The sequence below is a fragment of the Pristiophorus japonicus genome, chromosome 20 (genome assembly GCF_044704955.1).
Source record: "Pristiophorus japonicus isolate sPriJap1 chromosome 20, sPriJap1.hap1, whole genome shotgun sequence".
NCBI lineage: Eukaryota > Metazoa > Chordata > Chondrichthyes > Pristiophoridae > Pristiophorus > Pristiophorus japonicus.
Genome location: NC_091996.1, coordinates 32974207 through 32994082, shown reverse-complemented (window position 1 = coordinate 32994082; position 19876 = coordinate 32974207). Strand labels below are relative to the sequence as shown.

General features: G+C 42.9%; 1 protein-coding gene across 1 annotated transcript in view; it reads left to right on the top strand.

Annotated features, from left to right (window-relative positions):
* Positions 1-19876, top strand: part of rc3h2 (ring finger and CCCH-type domains 2) — a 149842-nt gene that overhangs the window by 89778 nt on the left and 40188 nt on the right. The window contains exons 7-13 of the mRNA XM_070863243.1: positions 2139-2307; positions 2821-2933; positions 4461-4769; positions 9255-9463; positions 9662-10092; positions 11621-11794; positions 17706-17864. Of these exons, the coding sequence (XP_070719344.1) occupies positions 2139-2307; positions 2821-2933; positions 4461-4769; positions 9255-9463; positions 9662-10092; positions 11621-11794; positions 17706-17864 (1564 nt within the window). The remainder of the gene's footprint in view (positions 1-2138; positions 2308-2820; positions 2934-4460; positions 4770-9254; positions 9464-9661; positions 10093-11620; positions 11795-17705; positions 17865-19876) is intronic.

Below are 19876 nucleotides of genomic sequence, written 5' to 3'. Positions count from 1 at the left end.
CGCTCACCCCATCCCTCCCATTCGCTTCACCCATCCCTCCCATTCGCTCACCCATCCCTCCCCATTCTCTCACCCATCCCTCCCCATTCGCTCACCCATCCCTCCCCATTCTCTCACCCATCCCTCCCCATTCGGCTCACCCATCCTCCCCATTCTCTCACCCATCCCTCCCCATTCTCTCACCCATCCCTCCCCATTTCTCTCACCCATCCCTCCCCATTCTCTCACCCATCCCTCCCCATTCTCTCACCCATCCCTCCCCATTCTCTCACCCATCCCTCCCCATTCTCTCACCCATCCCTCCCATTCTCTCACCCATCCCTCCCCATTCTCTCACCCATCCCTCCCCATTCTCTCACCCATCCCTCCCCATTCTCTCACCCATCCCTCCCCATTCTCTCACCCATCCCTCCCCATTCTCTCACCCATCCCTCCCCATTCTCTCACCCATCCCTCCCCATTCTCTCACCCATCCCTCCCCATTCTCTCACCCATCCCTCCCCATTCTCTCACCCATCCCTCCCCATTCTCTCACCCATCCCTCCCCATTCTCTCACCCATCCCTCCCCATTCTCTCACCCATCCCTCCCCATTCTCTCACCCATCCCTCCCCATTCTCTCACCCATCCCTCCCCATTCTCTCACCCATCCCTCCCCATTCTCTCACCCATCCCTCCCCATTCTCTCACCCATCCCTCCCCATTCTCTCACCCATCCCTCCCCATTCTCTCACCCATCCCTCCCCATTCTCTCACCCATCCCTCCCCATTCTCTCACCCATCCCTCCCCATTCTCTCACCCATCCCTCCCCATTCTCTCACCCATCCCTCCCCATTCTCTCACCCATCCCTCCCCATTCTCTCACCCATCCCTCCCCATTCTCTCACCCATCCCTCCCCATTCTCTCACCCATCCCTCCCCATTCTCTCACCCATCCCTCCCCATTCTCTCACCCATCCCTCCCCATTCTCTCACCCATCCCTCCCCATTCTCTCACCCATCCCTCCCCATTCTCTCACCCATCCCTCCCCATTCTCTCACCCATCCCTCCCCATTCTCTCACCCATCCCTCCCCATCCTCTCACCCATCCCTCCCCATCCTCTCACCCATCCCTCCCCATCCTCTCACCCATCCCTCCTCCCCCTCCCCTCGCTGACAGAAACACAGACACTGACAGACAGAGAGTAAGAGACACAGACAGACAAACAGACAGAGAGATAGAGACACTGACAGAGACACACTGGGGGGCATCCCAGCACGCTGTTGGAGGGCTCCCAGTGCTGCAGTCGGTAAGTAGAAAATGTTGTATTTTTTTTATTTAAAAAAAAAAAAATTATTTCTTATTAATTTTTTTTGATTGATTTATTGATGTTTTTATCATTTATTATTGATGATGGCTCTTTATTTGTAAAACTTGAAGTGTTTAATGTTTGTAAACTTCCCTTTAAACCCCCCCCATTACCTACGCCTGATTTGTAACCTACGCCTGATTTTCTAAAGTGTAGACAAGGTTTTTTCGAGCGTACAAAAATCTTCACTTACTCCATTCTAAGTTAGTTTGGAGTAAGTTTTCACTGTCGAAACTTTGAAAACAGGCGTAAGTGGCCGGACATGCCCCCTTTTGAAAAAAAAATTCTGTTCCAAAGTGAAACTGTTCTAACTGACTAGAACTGGAGCAAACTAAATGCCGACAATTTGAATTTCTAAGATACTCCGTTCTACACCAGTTGCTCCAAAAAATCAGGAGCAACTGAGGCTGAAACTTGGGCCCAATGATTCTAAAATTGACCTTTGTTTAGATTGCGTTTACACTCCTGATCATTATCCAATTAACTCCTGCTAGCAGTGTGTGTATTAGGATAGGAGCAGGTTTGTCTGTGATAATTCCACAATGAATAACCAGAAATGGTCACCATCCTGGATTGCACTATTTTGGATGAGGTACCACAGAAAGCTACTTATCACAGGTGGAACCTTATGTGTGTGTATGAGTTACTGCATTCAGAGAGGTGCAGTAAGGGAGAAAAATAGAATGAAAAATAAATTTTGCAACTTGTAAAAAGCCAAAGAAATCTAGAGCAAAAGTTATCAGTGTTTCAATATAACTTCTGAATCTTTAATATATTATACTATATAGTTTCAGAAGTTGCAGAGAGAAAAAGTGCTATTTGTGCCTTTGTCTTTCAGATGCAGCATCTCCAACATGGGAACAACTAGAGAATGCAATGGTAGCTGTAAAGACAGTAGTTCACGGGCTTGTGGATTTCATCCAGAACTTCAGCAAAAAAGGTCATGAAGCACCACAAGTAAGACCTGCCTTCTGCTTTGTGATGTGCTTCTAAAAGGAGCTCCTTGCTACTAAAGTTCTAGTTTTATTTTAATGAGTGAAAATAATGTAAACAAAATTGGAACTACCTGTGATCGTCAAGTGCATTGATTATACAAAACCAGTTTAAAGACGTGCACAGAATTATAATTTTTTGCTTTTCAATTGATTTCAAGCAAGAAAAAAAATTATTTGGCAGAGTTTTCCAGTCACTCTGCCCTCAGTTCTGTTCTTGAAAATAAATGTCAATGCACAGTTGATCTTATGCTTTTAACTTTCTTGTTAGATTGATGTAATTGCTATTTAAGTGAGTAACCTGTATATTGAAAAGATTTCCATTATTTCACAGCAAATATTTTAGTGTGTAATTGTTGATCAGTATTGAACTAGAACAATTAATTGCTATTGATGATGATGAATTGTAATTGGTAAAGCCATGGCAAAAGCCAGACTTGCATAGTCATAAAAGTACTTAATTCATTGTTGCTTTCAGCCACAGCCAAACAGCAAATATAAAACCAGCATGTGTCGAGATCTTCGACAACAAGGAGGTTGTCCCCGTGGAGCTAACTGTACCTTTGCTCACTCCCAAGAAGAGTTGGAAAAGTATGTATTTTTAATTATTTGTGACTTTCAAATGAGGATTTTGGATTATTCATTGTGGGGCAACAAGTCTATCTTGCTCTATACTTCCTGCCTTTTCCCCGACAAATACAGTAGTGAAAACGTGCTATTTGATGAGGAATGTTTGTGCTGAGAAATGGAACAACCTTCCACTTTTGGGCATTGTATCAAGTGTGGCCAGGTGAATTATTGAGCTTTTGATGTACCTCAGCAATCCAATTCCTCAATGTGAGAAGTGCAATCTGTATTGTACAAGTGTGGACATTTACATTTCCCACACCAGCCACTGTTTTGGCAGCTCTGAGAAATTGCTGATAAATGGAAGATTTTGATGCCACCATTCTGGGCTAAATTTGAGCGATGAAAGGACAATAATGAAGCCCCTTGTGCTACTCACTTTTGGAAAATCTTTGAAACTTATTTAACATATTAAATATCAGTAATTATTTACAGTAAACAAGCATTTTGTTAAGTGTTTTTTGTGTGTCATTGTACTTATTTTGAGGTTGTAAAAATACTATTGTAAGTTTTAAACTATCAGTTTTGCACCATTAAAGATAATTTTATCAGTGAAAACCTCTGTGGCTGCCAACATTTCAGGACAATATAACAACAGCTTTGCATTCATATAGCACCTTTAACATAGTAAAACATCCCAAGGCGCTTCACAGGAGTGTAATCAGACAAAAAAATGTCGCCGAGTTGAAGAAGGAGAAATTAGGTCAGGTAACCAAAAGTTTGGTCAGAGGTAGGTTTTAACAACAACAACTTGTATTTATATAGCACCATTAATGTGGTATAATGTCCTATGGTGCTTCACTGGAACGTTATCAGACAAAATTTGACCCTGAGCCACATAAGGAGATATTAGGGCAGATGACCAAAAGCTTGGTTTTAAGGAGCATCTTAAAGGAGGGTAGAGAGGCAGAAATGTTCTGGGAGGGAATTCCAGAGCTTGGTGCCAAGATGGCTGACGACATGGTCAAGAGTGGTGGGGCGAAGGAAGTAGGGGTTGCACGAGGCCAGAGTTGGGGGAAATGTTGGTGGTAGGGCTGGAGGAGGTTTGAGAGATGGGGAGAGGCAAAGCCACAGAGGGATTTGAATATGAGGATGTTAAAATCGAGGTGTTGCTGAACTGGCAGTCAGTGTATGTCAGTAAGCACAAGGATCATGGATGAATGGGACTTGGTGCAAGTTGGGACATGCTCAGCAGAGTTTTGGATGAGCTCATGTTTATGGAGGGTGGAAAATGATGGGCCTGCCAGGAGAGCATTGGAATATGATTAGCTTTAGATGGTCATAGCATATAGTGAGACGTAACTTTGTAAATGATCTCAGATGGTCAAATTTTGTACAGTGGAGGTACTGTACATGTTCAACTTGGGAGTATTATCTATTCTGTATTTTGACGGTTGATCACTTGTACATGGATAGTCTTTAAGATCAGTATTACTGTATTGGTTGTATTGTGCAAAAAAAAAAAGTAGTCATTTGTATCCTTGATAACAGGTATCGAATGCGGAATAAGAAGATTAATGCTACTGTCAGGCCCTTCCCTCCACCCCAAGCTCTTCAGAACAAAGTTGGAATCACTAATATAGTCACAACTTCTGCAGGAAATATAGTCTCTGTAACGGGATCCACTGAAACCACTGTGAAAATGGTACAGACGCCAAATGGGATCATTAGTCCAGAAAGTAGTACCCCACAACTAATACCACGCTGTGCAGATACCTCAGCTTCTTTGGAGAATGCTAAGAAAATTGGACAAAACTGTCTGAGTACACCTGGATCACTGTCTGGTTCACCACCAGAAAAGTAAGATATATCTATATATCTTTTTCCTTTTGTAAAACTTTAGTTCCCTACAATTTTTTATTCTCCTGCATACTGAACATCTTTGGCATCTATTGTGTCAACCCAGATTTGTTTCAAATTGGCATACATACTGACCATCAGTGTTTAAGTCAACAGTTAGTGTTTCAACTTATCAGTTTATATTTCACAAGAAAAATCAGCTCTTTTCATTTGAATCAGACTAGTTGGAAGGTAGGCTTGGTCTGTCCAAACCAATCAAATGTTACTTTGTTCTGCTGTTTGCGCACAAACTTGAGGCAGAGAAATTTATGGCAATTTGATGTTTTCTAAGAGTTGCAGTTGCAGGTGTAGAACTGTTTGCCCATAACAATATATATATATATTTTTTTATTCGTTCATGGGATGTGGGCGTCCCTGGCAAGGCCAGCATTTATTACCCATCCCTAATTGCCCTTGAGAAGATGGTAGTGAGCTGCCTGCTTGAACCACTGCAGTCCGTGTGGTGAAGGTGCTCCCATAGTGCTGTTAGGGAGGGAGTTCCAGGATCTTGATTCAGCGACAATGAAGGAATGGCCGATATATTTCCCAGTCAGGATGGTGTGTAACTTGGAGGGGAACATGGAGCTGGTGGTGTTCCCATGCATGTGCTGTCCTTGTCCTTCTGGGTTTGGGAGGCGCTGCAGGTGGTACACACTGCAGCCACGGTGCGCCGTGGTGGAGGGAGTGAATGTTTAAGGTGTTGGATGGCATGCCAATCAAGTGGACGGTTTTGTCCTGGATAGTGTTGAGCTTCTTGAGTGTTGGAGCTGCATTCATCCAGGAAAGTGGAGAGTATTCCATCACACTCCTGACTTGTGCCTTGTAGATGGTGGAAAGGGCTTTGGGGAGTCAGGAGGTGAGACACTCACCGCAGAATGCCCAGCCTCTGACCTGCTCTTGTTGCCACAGTATTTATGCGGCTAGTCCAGTTAAGTTTCTGGTCAATGGTGACCCCCAGGATGTTGATGGTAGGGGATTCGGCTATGTAATGCTGTTGAATGTTAAGGGGCAGTGGTTAGACTCTTGCTTGCTGGAGATAGTCATTGCCTGTCACTTGTGTGGTGCGAGTGTTACTTACCACTTATCAACCCAAGCCTGAATGTCATCCAGGTCTTGGTGCATGTGGGCATGGACAGCTCCATTATTTGAGGAGTTGTGAATAACACTGAACACTGTGCAGTCATCAGCGAACATCCCCACTTCTGACCTTATGATGAAGGGAAGATCATTAATGAAGCAGTTGAAGATGGTTGGACCTCGGACTGCTCTGAGGAACTCCTGCAGAGATGTCCTGGGACTATGATGACCAACCATCTTCCTTTGTGCTAGGTATGACTCCAGCCAGTGGAGAGTTTTCCCCCTGATTTCCATTAACTTCAGTTTTACTAGGGCTCCTTGATGCCACACATGATCAAATGCTGCCTTGATGCGAAGGGCAGTCACTCTCACCTCACCTCTGAAATTCAGCCCTTTTGGCCATGTTGGGACCATGACTGTAATGAGGTCTAGAGACGAGTGGTCTTGGCGGAAACCAAACTGGGCATCGGTGCGCAGGTTATTGGTGAGTAAGTGCCGCTTGATGGCACTGTTAATGACACCTTCCATCACTGCTGATGATTGAGAGTAGACTGATCGGGTGGGAATTGGCTGGATTGGATTTGTCCTGCTTTTTATGGACAGGGCATACCTGGGCAATTTTCCACATTGTCGGATAGATGTCACTGTTGTAGCTGGAACAGCTTGGCTAGTTCTGAAGCACAAGTCTTCTGCATAAGAGCCAGGATGTTGTCGGGGCCTATAGCCTTTGCTGTATCTAGTGCGCTCAGCCATTTCTTGATATCACGTGGAGTGAATCGAATTGGCTGAAGACTGGCTTCTGTAATGGGGATCTCAGAAGGAGGCTGATATGGATCATCCACTCGGCACTTGGTTGAAGATGGTTGTAAAAGCTTTAGCCTTGACTTTTGCACTTGTGTGCTGGGCTCCACCATTATTGAGGATGGAGATATTCATGGATCCTCCTCCTCCCGTTAGTTGTTTAATGGTCCACCACCATTCACGACTGGATGGGACAGGACTACAGAGCTTTAATCTGATCCGTTGGTTGTGCGATCACTTAGGCCTGTCTATAGCATGATGCTTCTGCTTTTTAGCATGCATGTAGTCCTGTGTTGCAGCTGCCCCAGGTTGGAACCTCATCTTTAGGTAGACCTGATGCTGCTCCTGGCATGCTCTTCACTTCATTGAACCAGGGTTGGTCCCCAGACTTGATGGTAATGGTAGAATGAGGGATATGCTGGGCCATGAGGTTATAGATTGTGGTGGAATATAATTCTGCTGCTACTGATGGTCCACAGTCCCTCATGGATGCCAAGTTTTGAGCTGCTAGATCTGTTCTGAAGCTATCCCATTCAGCACGGTGGTAGTGCCACACAACACAATGACAGTGTGGTGGTCGCTGCTACCAATGCTGTCATGGACAGATGCATCTGCGACAGGTAAATTTGTGAGGACAAGGTCAAGTAGGTATTTCCCTTGTGTTGATTCTCTCTCTCCACCTGCTGCAGGCCCAGTCTGGCAGTTATGTCCTTCTAGACTTGTGGTGGTGTAGTGGTGCTATCAAACCCTGCTTGATGCTGGACATTGAAGTCCCTCACCCAGAATACTGTGTGCCCGGTGCTTCTTCCAGTAGTGTTCAACATGGAGAAGTACTCTTTCATCAGCTGAGGCAGGGCAGTAGATGATAATCAGTCGGAGATTTCCTTGCCCATGCTTGACCTGAAGCTATGAGACTTCATGGGGTCTAGAGTCAATGTTGAGGACTCCCAAGGCCACTCCCTCCCGACTGTATACCACTGTGCCATACCCCTAGTGGGTCTGTCCTGCCGGTGGGTCAGGACATACCTAGGGATGGTGATAGAGGAGTCTGAAACATTGGCTGAAAGGTATGATTCTGTGAGTATGACTATGTCAGGCTGTTGTTTGACTAGTCTGTGGGACAGCTCTCCCAATAGTGGCACAAGTCCCCAGATGTTGGTGAGCAGGACTTTCCAGGGTCGACTGGGCTGTGTGTGCCATTGTCATGTCCGTAGCCGGTGCCAAGGTTGATGCCGCGTGGTCTGTCCGGTTTTATTCTTACCATTTTTCATGGCGGTTGCACTTTCGGAGTGGCTTGCTAGGCCATTTCAGAGTCAACCACATGATTGGGTAAGGGCAGCAGATTTCCTTCCCTAAAGACACTAGTGAACCAGATGGGTTATGACAACAATCCGGTAGTTTCATGGTTGCCATTTCCTGATACTAGCGCTTTATTCCAGATTTAATTAATTAACTGAATTTAAATTTCCCCCAGCTGCCGTGGTGGAATTTGAACTCATGTCTGTGGATCATTAGTCCAGGTCTCTGAAGAGTGATGTTACCACTGTGCTACCGTTCCCTTTACACATGCTGTGCTAAAATGAGCTTTTGAAGAATTTTATTTCATCAAAAGATATTTCTGGAGCATTCCCACGTGAAAGTTTATTTTCTTCAAGATTGATTGCAGCTGATTTGTGATGTACCAAGGATGTTATCCAGTGTGAATGCATTCACTGGCTTTATTTGTTATTTTAAGTGGATTAATGCCTCCTTAAATTGCAGAGCAAGGCATGTCATATATTAATGTGTTGAACAGTTGTTACTATTGTCAACAGTAATTTTAAGACTTAAATGTGCAGATGTATAATCAGCATACAGAAGATAAAAGGTAGTTTAATGTTTCAGTATGTACCTTTTATTAGAATTAAGTTGAGAGATTTTGATTTATCCCTCCTGAGGTCACTTAAAAATAGAAATTGCTTATGGCTGGACCTTTAGCTGTTATTGAGTCCAGGGAAGGGACAACGGTGATGTGGAGCCAGTTATGTTTTATGACTGTAGACTGCACTGCCAACTGGGATTATTCAATGTGAGTGTTGCAAGAGTCTTAAGATCACTAATTCATATGAAATGTTTGGGTTGGGTTACTAAAAAAGGAACTGGACTCATTGAAATCCCCACAACTATTTTTATTTTCATATATAAAATATTTGTAACCCTTCCAGGAGAAAATATTTCTAGCTTAAAAGACTGAATTACAGTTGGTTCAAAAAGGCGTACTAAATAATGTTTAAAAAATCAAAATGTTCTGGAAACAGCATTTGATAGTTTTCTATATTGGCACGATCTTAGCAGCCAGCTCAATGAGATAGTTTCATTATATCAGCTTCTATCTTTGAAAGACAGCAGGGAGATATTCTAGTCGAACATGTTTCCATGGAATCACTGGCAGTGTTTCGAGAAGAAATCTCCTTGTTGTTAAGAGATTTTAACGCATTAATTTATAAAATTTCGCAAACAAAATATATTTTTTTGGACCAGCTAATTAAAATTGCATTTTGCTATCAAAGATTTACATTTGTTTTCCAGTAAAATTGGCTCACCTCCCAAGACAATTCTCAACCATGTGCTCTCTCCCGCGGCTGTAATATCATCACATATTGGACCAGATGCAACTTCACTATCCTCTTCAAAATCTGTGTCAAGAGTGTCGGTGTACCCATCCCAGCAACCTGATGTGTATTATCAGGACCCTAGAACACCGGTTTCATATGAACTGACTGCTTATCATCAGCCAGGTAAGCCCAAACAAAAAGCTAAACAATAGAAGCTAACGGCACAGGAGAAAGTCATTCAGCCCAAGATGTCTGTATGACTTCATTAATGTCTGATTCAATGTTGCGCAAGAGTAGAGATATTTTAGTTTAACATGATATTTTCTTATATTTCAGATTATGTAATGAACTTTCCGTTTGTTTACTCTGAATTTTATGCAGGAGCGTATTATCCTCCACATCCTGGTCTACCTTCTGGTGTGTCTCCCTGCCTTCCTCGCTATGTACGTCCCAACAGTATGCCAGAGTCCCCGCTTCCACCCACTGTGCCATACAATGACCACTACAATGCATATCCACCTCGGGAACGACTAGCGTCTTCTCCTTACCCATCAGCCCCTCCCCAACAGTATGGATCAGTCCCAGCAGTGCATTCTGGAATGTACGCACCAGTCTATGATAGCAGGCGCATGTGGAGGCCACAGATGTATCCACGGGATGATGTCATGCGGAGTAATTCTTTACCTCCAATGGATATGGTGCCTTCAACTGCCTACCATCCTCCACCACGAGAAAGATACAGCTCACTTGATGGCTATTATTCTATGGCTGGACAACCATCAAATGAGCAGAGGAGCGTCAGCATGCAGAGGGTAGGGTAAAACCTTGAAGCATTTTTGCTTTTCTCTGTTACTTACTACTGGATCACGTTTTTCACTTTCTTGCCAATAAATGGAGAATTCTTTACTTTATTGTTGTTGTAATAGACTTTGGATTAGATAGGGTTTCATTAGGATTTTGGTAAAGCCTCATGGTAGATGTTCATCCCTGGCATATGAAGCAGTTTCCTTTTACATTTTCTTTCTCTTTTTTTTTTCTCGTCTGTTTACCACCAGGGAGTTTTCCTGGTGTCCTAGCCAACGTTTATCCCTCAACCAATACAAACAAAACAGATTAACTAGTCAATGATTTCATTGCTCGACCATGCTATACAAAACTTGGTTGCTGCAGTTATCCAATAACAACAGCGATTACACTTCAAAAAGTAATTCACTGTGAAGTGCTTTGAGAGCTTTCATGTACTTGACTATTGCTATATAAATGCATGTTAATTTGATCTTTACTCTGTCCCACTACCTCTAGTTTTTGAGTCTGTTTTGTAGTGGCAGTACTTACCCATATTGGTAAACAAAGTGAAGTGGCTTTATAGATTATAAATGCATTTTTAGTGAGCAATGTGTTGAGCTTTATCTCCATCATTAGTAGAAAGCTGACAATTTTGCAGCTTGATTTGGGAGTATCACAACACGGTTAAATCATATTAGTTCATGTATGATACTAATTGTGCCTACCTGTGTCGGACCTAAAAAATTAATGAGCCAAGTAACAACTATGCTGTAGGATAAACTGACCATCTAAATAAGTAAAGTTAATTTTATTTTTACAGGCATTTATAGCAATTAAAACAATTACTTTGCGAGGGATCTGGAAGTATTTAGCAGGGATTGAACTTGGAACCTTCTCGGTCACTATGACTCAATGTCAAGTCATAGAAACATAGAAAATAGGTGTAGGAGTAGGCCATTCGACCCTTCGAGCCTGCACCACCATTCAATATGATCATGGCTGATCATGCAACTTCAGTACCCCATTCCTGCTTTCTCTCCATACCCCTTGATCCCTTTAGCCGTAAGGGACACATCTAACTCACTTTTGAATATATCTAACGAACTGGACTCAACAACTTTCTGTGGTAGAGAATTCCACAGGTTCACAATTCTCTGAGTGAAGAAGTTTCTCCTCATCTCGGTCCTAAATGGCTTACCCCTTATCCTTAGACTGTGACCCCTGGTTCTGAACTTTCCCAACATCGGGAACATTCTTCCTGTATCTAACCTGTCCAATCCCGTCAGAATTTTATATGTTTCAATGAGATCCCCTCTCATTCTTCTCAATTCCAGTGAATGTCATACTGATGTATTTGCCCTCTGAGCCATTAGACAAGGGGGTAAAATATTGTATCATTTTATTTGGATTCTGGATATGGGTTTAAAAACTGCAGCTTCTAATCAAATATCCAGAATAAATGTGAATGTATAAGTAGCGAACATTAGTTGATGTTTAGAATTTTGAAGTTAGGAATTTAAGTTTGTTTAATTGTCATTCTTGCCTTCCTTGTAGGATACATACAGCCGAATACAGCAACCAGGCTTTGATGATCTGTTGAGACGGAAACCAGACCAATGGACACACTATTCCACTCAGAAACCACCTCTCGTCTCTTCTGCTTTGTCCACAGTAGCCCAGCCCTCTGCTCCTCCATCCCCTTTGTTCAGTGTAGACTTCAGCGCAGAGGTATGCAAATCAAATTGGAGTTTAAACTTGTAGTATTAAAACAAAAACTCAATATAGTGATTGCTTTTCCTTTTTGTTATCATTAATATATAGACTATAACACATTTTGAAAGTAGTGAGTTTACATATGATTTGTTTCTTAATTTTACAAAGGTTCCTGGCTCTCCTAATGGTTCAGTACATAGTTGCACTGTCCACTGTGAAACTGGGCCATGAAGACCCAGATTGCCTGGCTGAATCTCTGGTCTGTGCTAAAGCAACTATTCTCATCAAGGCAGTGGTATGAGTGCTGCAGTGGCCCTAAATACACCTGCATTAGCGAAGATGAAAAAAATGAGCCAGGGTTCCTGGTTTATATCACTATCTAATAACTTCTGGAAAGTGTGTATGTGTGGATGTTGGGTGAGGACAGGTTCAGGCTCTCTGTGAAAAATAGCTACTTTGGCACCCGAGGACCCATACTGCAACATGAATCACTATTGTCAGGAGAAGAATAAATAAAGGAGGCCTCTAAATTTGCTGCCACACAGCATGAGTTTAGATTAATTTGCTCCCACCATCAGGATTTGAAATTAGTTTGTAGAACCATCAGACAGTAGAATCTGAAACTAATAAAAATTACTGGTCCACAAATGTAACATTGTACTTTGGATTGTTGAAAAGCATGTATAAGTAGAAGCTTGTGTAGGAAAAGTGAGTATTAGTTGGTTGCAAAGCTTTTTTAGACCAAAATAAACTTGCATTTATATGGTGCCTTTCACTACTGCTAGACATTCCAAAGTGCTTTACAGCCAATTAAATACTTTTGAAGTGTGGTCACTGTTGTGATGTAGGAAACTCATCATCCAATTTGCGCACATCAAAATCTCACAAACAGCAATGTGATATTGACCAGCAAATCTATTTTTTAGTGATGTTGATTAGAGATAAATATTGGTCAGGATATCGGGGAGAACTACCTTGCTCTTCTTTGAAAAAGTGCCATGGGATCTATTACGTCCACCTGAGAGCAGATGGGCCTCGGTTTAACATCATTCGAAAGACAATATCTCTGAACACTCCCTCAGTAATGCACTGGAGTGTTAGCCTAGATTTTGTGCTCCAGTCTCTGGGGTGGGACTTAAAATCACAACCTTTTGACTCTAGTAAGAGTGCTACCACTGAGTCAAGGCTGACTAAATATTGTTGTTGGTCTATTGCTAGAAGTATGAAAACAACTTGCATTTGTATAGTGCTCCTTGGGTATAAGGCAATATCTCAAAGCACTAGTAGTCTCAATTCAATAGACCATTGTTGCATGACATCAGCCCTGGACATTAGATCAGTTTCTATACATATGCTGGGCATTACATCAATTTCTATATGTATGCTGATGACACCCAGCTCTAACTTTCCACCACTTCTCTCAACTCCACAACTGCCTGTTAAGTTGTGGATAAACCAGAATTCCCTACCATTGAACATTCAGAAAGCTAAAGATATTATCAGCATCTACCAAAAACTCTGCACCCTCATTGGCTACTTACTCGGCCAAATCCAACTGCATACTACCTCAATGTTCTGTTCAACCCAGAAATGTGCTTCAAACCCCATTTCCTATTCACTACCAAAATCACACATTTCCACCTGTGCTGTATTGCCTGCTTCTGCCCCGACTGCTACCAAATCTCTCATCCACACCACTCATCTCTAGATTTAACTGCCCCAATATCTTACTTGCCACTCAAACCTCCACAAACTCCAAATTGGCTTAAATTATGCTGCCCACATCCTAGCTTACTATCCCATCATGTCCATTGGCTCCCGAATCAAACCTGAAATCCTCATTTTCATGTACCAATCTCTTTCCACCTTTTTAAAAGTCTTCTCGCAAAATACGTTGTCAACCAAACTTTTTGTAACTCTCCCATAAAGTCTTAGTGACCACTGTGTTAAAGATGCTGTTTAAATACAAATTGTTGTTGATTTCAAGTCCTGCACGTTGAAGTAAAATTGCCTACCTCCTGATGCCAATGTAAAAGTATTAGCCAGTTGATTTTTGAATAATGTTCATGTAAATCGTCTAAATGTAATCCCTGATTACTTTTGCCCAATGGTTCAATGCAGCATGTCTGTACTTTGACCTTGAGGCATATAGTGACACTGGATGAAGCGTCTGTTTAAGTAATGCAATGGTTAGCATTCAGTTGAAATCCGTGTGACTGAGTAAATTTTCCCCGGCATGCAATGTCTTTCAAAATTTCACATCATTAATATTGCACAGATGCCTGATGGACACCAAGGATCATCTTGAACTATAATTTTACAGCTTATAAACAGTTCTCTTGATTAAAAGTGATATCTGTTCAGTTTTCATTTACTCATTCAGCTAACCAGTGCTAATACTGGGTTTTAGACTATGGTTCCTCAATGGTGCACCTGGAATAATTCAAATCTGATCTTGCACTTTAATAAAAATTGGTAGTTTGGATTCTAATCACATTACATGTAACTTGTATAGAGTTTCCATGCTCATCTTCATTTCCAGTTTCCCTTAATGTTGCTCTGCGTTACAGATATTGGGCCCAAGTTTCCACATGATTTCCGCCTGATTTTTAGGAGCAACTGGTGGAGAACGGACTATCTTAGAAATCGCAATTCTTCACGTTTTTTTTACACTTCTAGTCAGATAGAACAGTTCTACTTTGGAACAGAATTCTTTCTTCAAAAGGGGGCGTGTCCAGCCACTGACGCCTGATTTGAAAGTTTCCCCAGTGAAAACATACTCCAAACTAAAGTAGAATGGAGAAAGTGAAGATTTTTGTAGAACTGAAAAAACCTGTTCTACACATTAAAAAATCAGGTGCAGGTTACAAATTAGGCGTCCAGGACGAGGTGGGGGGGAAGGGAAGTCATTAAATTCTATAATAAATCCTTATTTATACTTATACAAATATTATACAAATAAATCCAACCTGAATAAACATTTATAAGCAAAGAAAAGATTAAATAAACCATCTTCCTACCTGTGTGAAAGTGCTTCAGGCAGGCCTTTCGGGACTGAAGGCTGAACGGGCCGGCCCGAGACTTCAGGCAGGGCCCGTCCCCAGCACCAGATTTACAGGTAGGTGGCGTTGGGTTGGGTCGGGTCGGGGAGGTTCGGTTCGGGTCGGGGGGGGGGAGAGAGAGAGAGAGAGGGAGGGGGGGGAGAGAGAGAGAGGGAGGGGGGGGAGAGAAAGAGAGGGGGGGGAAGAGAGAGAGAGAGAGAGGGGGGGGAGGGGGAGAGAGAGAGAGGGGGGGGGAGAGAGGGGGGAGGGGGGGGAGAGAGGGGGGGAGGGCGGGTGAGAGGGGGGGAGAAGAGAGAGAGAGAGAGAGAGAGAGGGGGGGGGGAGAGAGAGAGAGAGGGGGGGGGGAGAGAGAGGGGGGAGTCAGGTCGGATCCAGTCCGGGAGCGGGAGTCGGGTCGGGTCCAGTGGGGGGGGGCGGGAGTACGGGTCGGGTTGGGTCCAGTCGGGGGGGGGCGGGGAGCGGGAACAGGAGCGCGGGTCGGGTCGGGTCCAGTCGAGGGGGCGGGGAGCAGGTACAGGAACAGGAGCGCGGGTCGGTCGGGTCAGTGGGTGGGGGGGGGGGGGTGCGCGGGTGTCGGGTCTGGTCTGGAGGCGGGGGGGGAGCGGGTGTCGGGTCTGGTCCGGAGGCAGGGGGGGAGCGGGTATCGGGTCTGGTCCGGAGGCAGGGGGGGAGCGGGTATCGGGTCTGGTCTGGAGGCAGGGGGGGTGGGGGGGGGGGAGCGGGTGTCGGGTCTGGGGTCTGGTCCGGAGGCAGGGGGGGAGCGGGTATCGGGTCTGGTCCGGAGGCAGGGGGGGGCGGGGAGCGAGTGTCGGGTCTGGTGGGGGGCGAGCAGGAGCTGGCCGTGGGAGGAGCCTTCTTCACGCAGCCCCAGTGAGGCCATTCAGCCAGGGCTAGGGGCTGCGTGCTTCGGGCCCCTCCCACACAGTTCGGTGCCTGGAGCTACTGCACTTGCGTGCCCACTGTAGCGCGCATGTGCAGAGGTCCCGGCACTGTTTTCAGCGCAGGGACCTGGCTCCGCCCCCCCCACAGCTCGTGCTGGCTGCGCCGAGGGCCAGAGGACCTGCAAGTAGGTGGAGAATACCGAGGATTTTTTTAGGTGCACTTTGTGGCGCGAAAAACGGGCGCCCAGCTCGGAGGGGCGCCTGTTTTTTTTCTTGTGGAAACTTGGGCCCATTATGTTACTTATTAGAAATGTTAGACATTTTTCCCTACATAAAATGTCACTGCATTTCAAAAGTATTTCCACAAAACCTATGTCGCTGTTTATACCCCACACAAGCCTCCTCCCACTCTGATTGTCTCTTACCATCCTGCCCCCACATCCCTCTCTTCCCTTCTCCCTTGTGTATGCATCAAGCCTCCCCTTAAACCCATCAATGCTATCTGCTTCAACCACTCCATGTGAGAGTGAGTTCCACATTCTCACCACTCGCTTGCGTAAAGAAATTCTTCCTAAATTACTACTTTAATGTCCTTTCCTCTAGGACCTTGGTCCAGGCCCGGTTCAGGTGCATTGCATCCCATCGCAGCAGTACCATCCTTTTCTGTCACAGTACTGGTGTCAGTGTTCCTGGTTGGACAAGACCAGTTTTTGCAGTGCCTCTTTCTATCTACTAGTTCACTGTAGGAGAAACAGTAATATTATGGTGCAATCTGTCTCTGTAGACTACGTGCCTGCTGAATACTTAAAAAAAAAATAATGCATCACTAACTTGTAGAAAAGCTCAAATATTTATTGCTGAATTTAAAATGATGGTATGCTTCAGTTAGCTGCCTCTTTCAGACAGCAGTGAAAATCCTCTTTCATTGGCATTCTGTGCACTCGTCATGCAGCCTATTTATTCATTATGTTCTTCTTTCACCACACATTGTACAGGTCACAGAAAACAAAGGGTTGAGTGCATTTTGTGTGCAAGAGTTGCTGCAATGTCATTCCCTGTATTATTAAAAGTAACAGATTTCCATTTTTTTGTGTTACCTTATTCTGAAAATGTTTTGTTTGCTCAGTTAGTAATTGTTTTAACAAAATTCCAACCTGCTTCAACAGGTCTGTTACAACCTTTTTAAGACTGATCTAGGGTGAGAGTCTTAAAGAACGTGTCATTTTTTTTAAATGACAAAGTATTGCTGTTTTCAATTTCCTGAAATGCATCCAGTGTATATTTAGTCAAACTAGTTTTCAAATGTGAACCATGCCAAAAATTATTCGCAGCATTTGTAAATAGTATGGAAATGCAAGAAGAAAATTATTTAAAAATGCCAGACTTGCCTTTGCTTCCTCTCTCTCTTTATATAATATATGTGTATTAGCCACACCTATCATGGCCCTCTTCAACATTATGATCTGCTTGTTGTTTATAAAGTGCTATGTGTTTGATGTGATGGTCCAGACTTATGATGCACAACATGTTTTATAATATCCTTTCTTTATCTTCTTTACTTTTTCATCTATGACCTGAAGTCAACAATAACACCATCTGAGATGTGTTGTGATTACAGTCGACTTGTGTTTCACCATTTTTTTAAAGCCATCACTAATGAAATAAGTCATTACTTCTCACTTTAATGACTGATTCGGGAAAGATTCCATTGGGGAAGATTTCTTGTTTACTATGTGCAACAAAATTGTAAATCTGTACTTTCTAGAAAGGTTTATGATTTAAAAGCAGACAGCAAATTTTTCTCTTATTTCCCCCACCCTCCCACCACTATGTGCCATTGTTTCAGTGATTTAGAATTGATGTGGATCCAAGCAAATAACATTGGAACACGAGTAGACACTAAATTTCAATGAAGTTACAACTTTTAAAAAGCCATCCTGATCAACTATTGTAATAGTAAATCGTTTGTTTATCTTTTAACAGTTCTCTGAGAATACCAGTGATTTGAGTGTAGGCACTAAATTTGAGGATGACAGCATGTCCCACTATTCTCCATGGTCCTGTGGGACTATCAGCTCTTGCATTAGTGCAATGGAGTCTGATCCAAACAACGCCATGGCAACCACCAGTGTGGAAATAATGGTAAGACACAATAAGCTCCTTTTAAAGAGTTCACTTTTCATAGTTCTACATTGTCTTATATAGGTTATGACTGTAAATAAAAAGGGTTCTCAATGAGGTGAGCAGTGGTATTCTAAAGCAAAAATGCACGTTTTATTTGTTTCATTAATTCTGTTGAGACTGTAAGCCACTTTACTGTAAAGGTTCTGTAGTATGAGAATTAAACGAAGATAAATTTTGGAACTCAGAAAAATAAATGTTCTCTATTTCCATCCTTAAATTCTACTGTCTTTTTTCTGGCTTGATTTTCAAAATAACAAAATACATGCGCAAAATTTTAAGTTGGCATGTTGGTGTTTTTTAATTTTAATCAGGAAAGTTTGTTCACAGTACATGGTGAAAATGTATAATTACTCTATTTTGTACATAGTCTGTGCAATTTATTTTTTGGACTATAATTTAAATCCAACGAAAGTAAAATGTGCATGACATGCCTTTTATTAATATACACCATTGTCCACGAGTTTCTCCTCCCCCAAAATTAGGTCAAGTATAACAGAATAGTATTTGTAAGTTTTGCCTGTAAACAAAGTTCCTTGATATTTAGGAGAATATTTTTGCAGCCTTGACATACATGCTTTTGTTTTGAAATCGATCGTCTTAGTCTTATGAAGTCATGTTATCTTTGGAAAGAGTCTGTCGCTGAAAAACTTGTGGGAGGCATCTTACTACAACAAAGTATCTGTGTATTACATGTGATTTTACTGATTTTTATAGTTTAAAACAATATGAAAAAATTCACCAAAAGGAATATTTATCGTCTTGAAAATTAACATTAAAAACCATGCAAACAATTCGGGGCTAGCATGTAAAAGCATCATCTAGTGTGGCATTAGGGCACACAGACACAGGCTAGTATCACCTGCTGCCTGGATCAGGTGCTGAGGCACTACAGTTGGCTTCAGAACTAATGGGTTAGAAAAGGGAAAAAAATCGCCTCCCGATTATCCAGTGATCCGTACTGAAAGTGGGGACGGGGTTGCTGGGCGGGGGCGGGGGGAGGGGGTGGTTTGCAGGTTGTGTATTGGGTGAAAACCGGTTCAGCTGTGATGCCTCCCACAGTCAGATAGTTACCAAAACGCACTAAGCTAATGGAGAATACATACTTGGGCTATCAGTGGATATGGAACCCTACATCAGTCAGAGTTCGCACCTTTGGGTGCAGAGGGAGTGCAAATATTGCTTTAATAGTAACATTTAAACTGACAGCACTTGCATAAGTGGGAAAAGATTACTTGTATTAGTGCAGAAATTTAATCTGGATCTGCAGGTCGTAGCAACCTGCATGACGTAAGTACTGGATTTTATGGTAGATCCTTTTTTTTAAGTTTATTCAAAATTTTATGCTTTCAGTTTTTGTTTTGTTTTCAAGTGCAAGAATGTAGTATTTTCCAGACATTTAATTTCTTCGAATGAAGTGCAATTATCTTTGAACAAATAAAAATTCTAATGAAAATATTGGCGGTGGAAGTCTCATCCTTGTTTTCAAATCCCTCCATGGCCTCGCCTCTCCCTACCTCTCTAACCTCCTCCAGCCCTGCAACCCTCCGAGATCTCTGCACTCCCCTAATTCTGGCCTCTTGCGCATCCCTGATTTTCATCGCACCACCATTGGTGGCTGTGCCTTCAGCTCCCGAGGCCCTAAGCTCTGGAATTCCTTCCCTCTCTGCCTCTACATCACACCTCCTTTACGACACTCCTTAAAACCTACCTCTTTAACTAAGTATTTGTTCACCTAGCCCAATATTTCCTTTTGTGGCTTGGTGTTAAGTTTTCTTTAATAACACTCCTGTGGAAACGTTTTACTCCGTTAAAGGCACTATATAAATGCAAGTTACTGCTGCTGTTGTTAAAATGCACCTTTTTAATGAAATATTATACCTACTTAAAAAAAAATCAAAAATAATCAGTAGAAATGTTTTTGTGTCAGAGATTGTAACCCTGAAAAAGGGTTGACTCTAAATTACCTATTA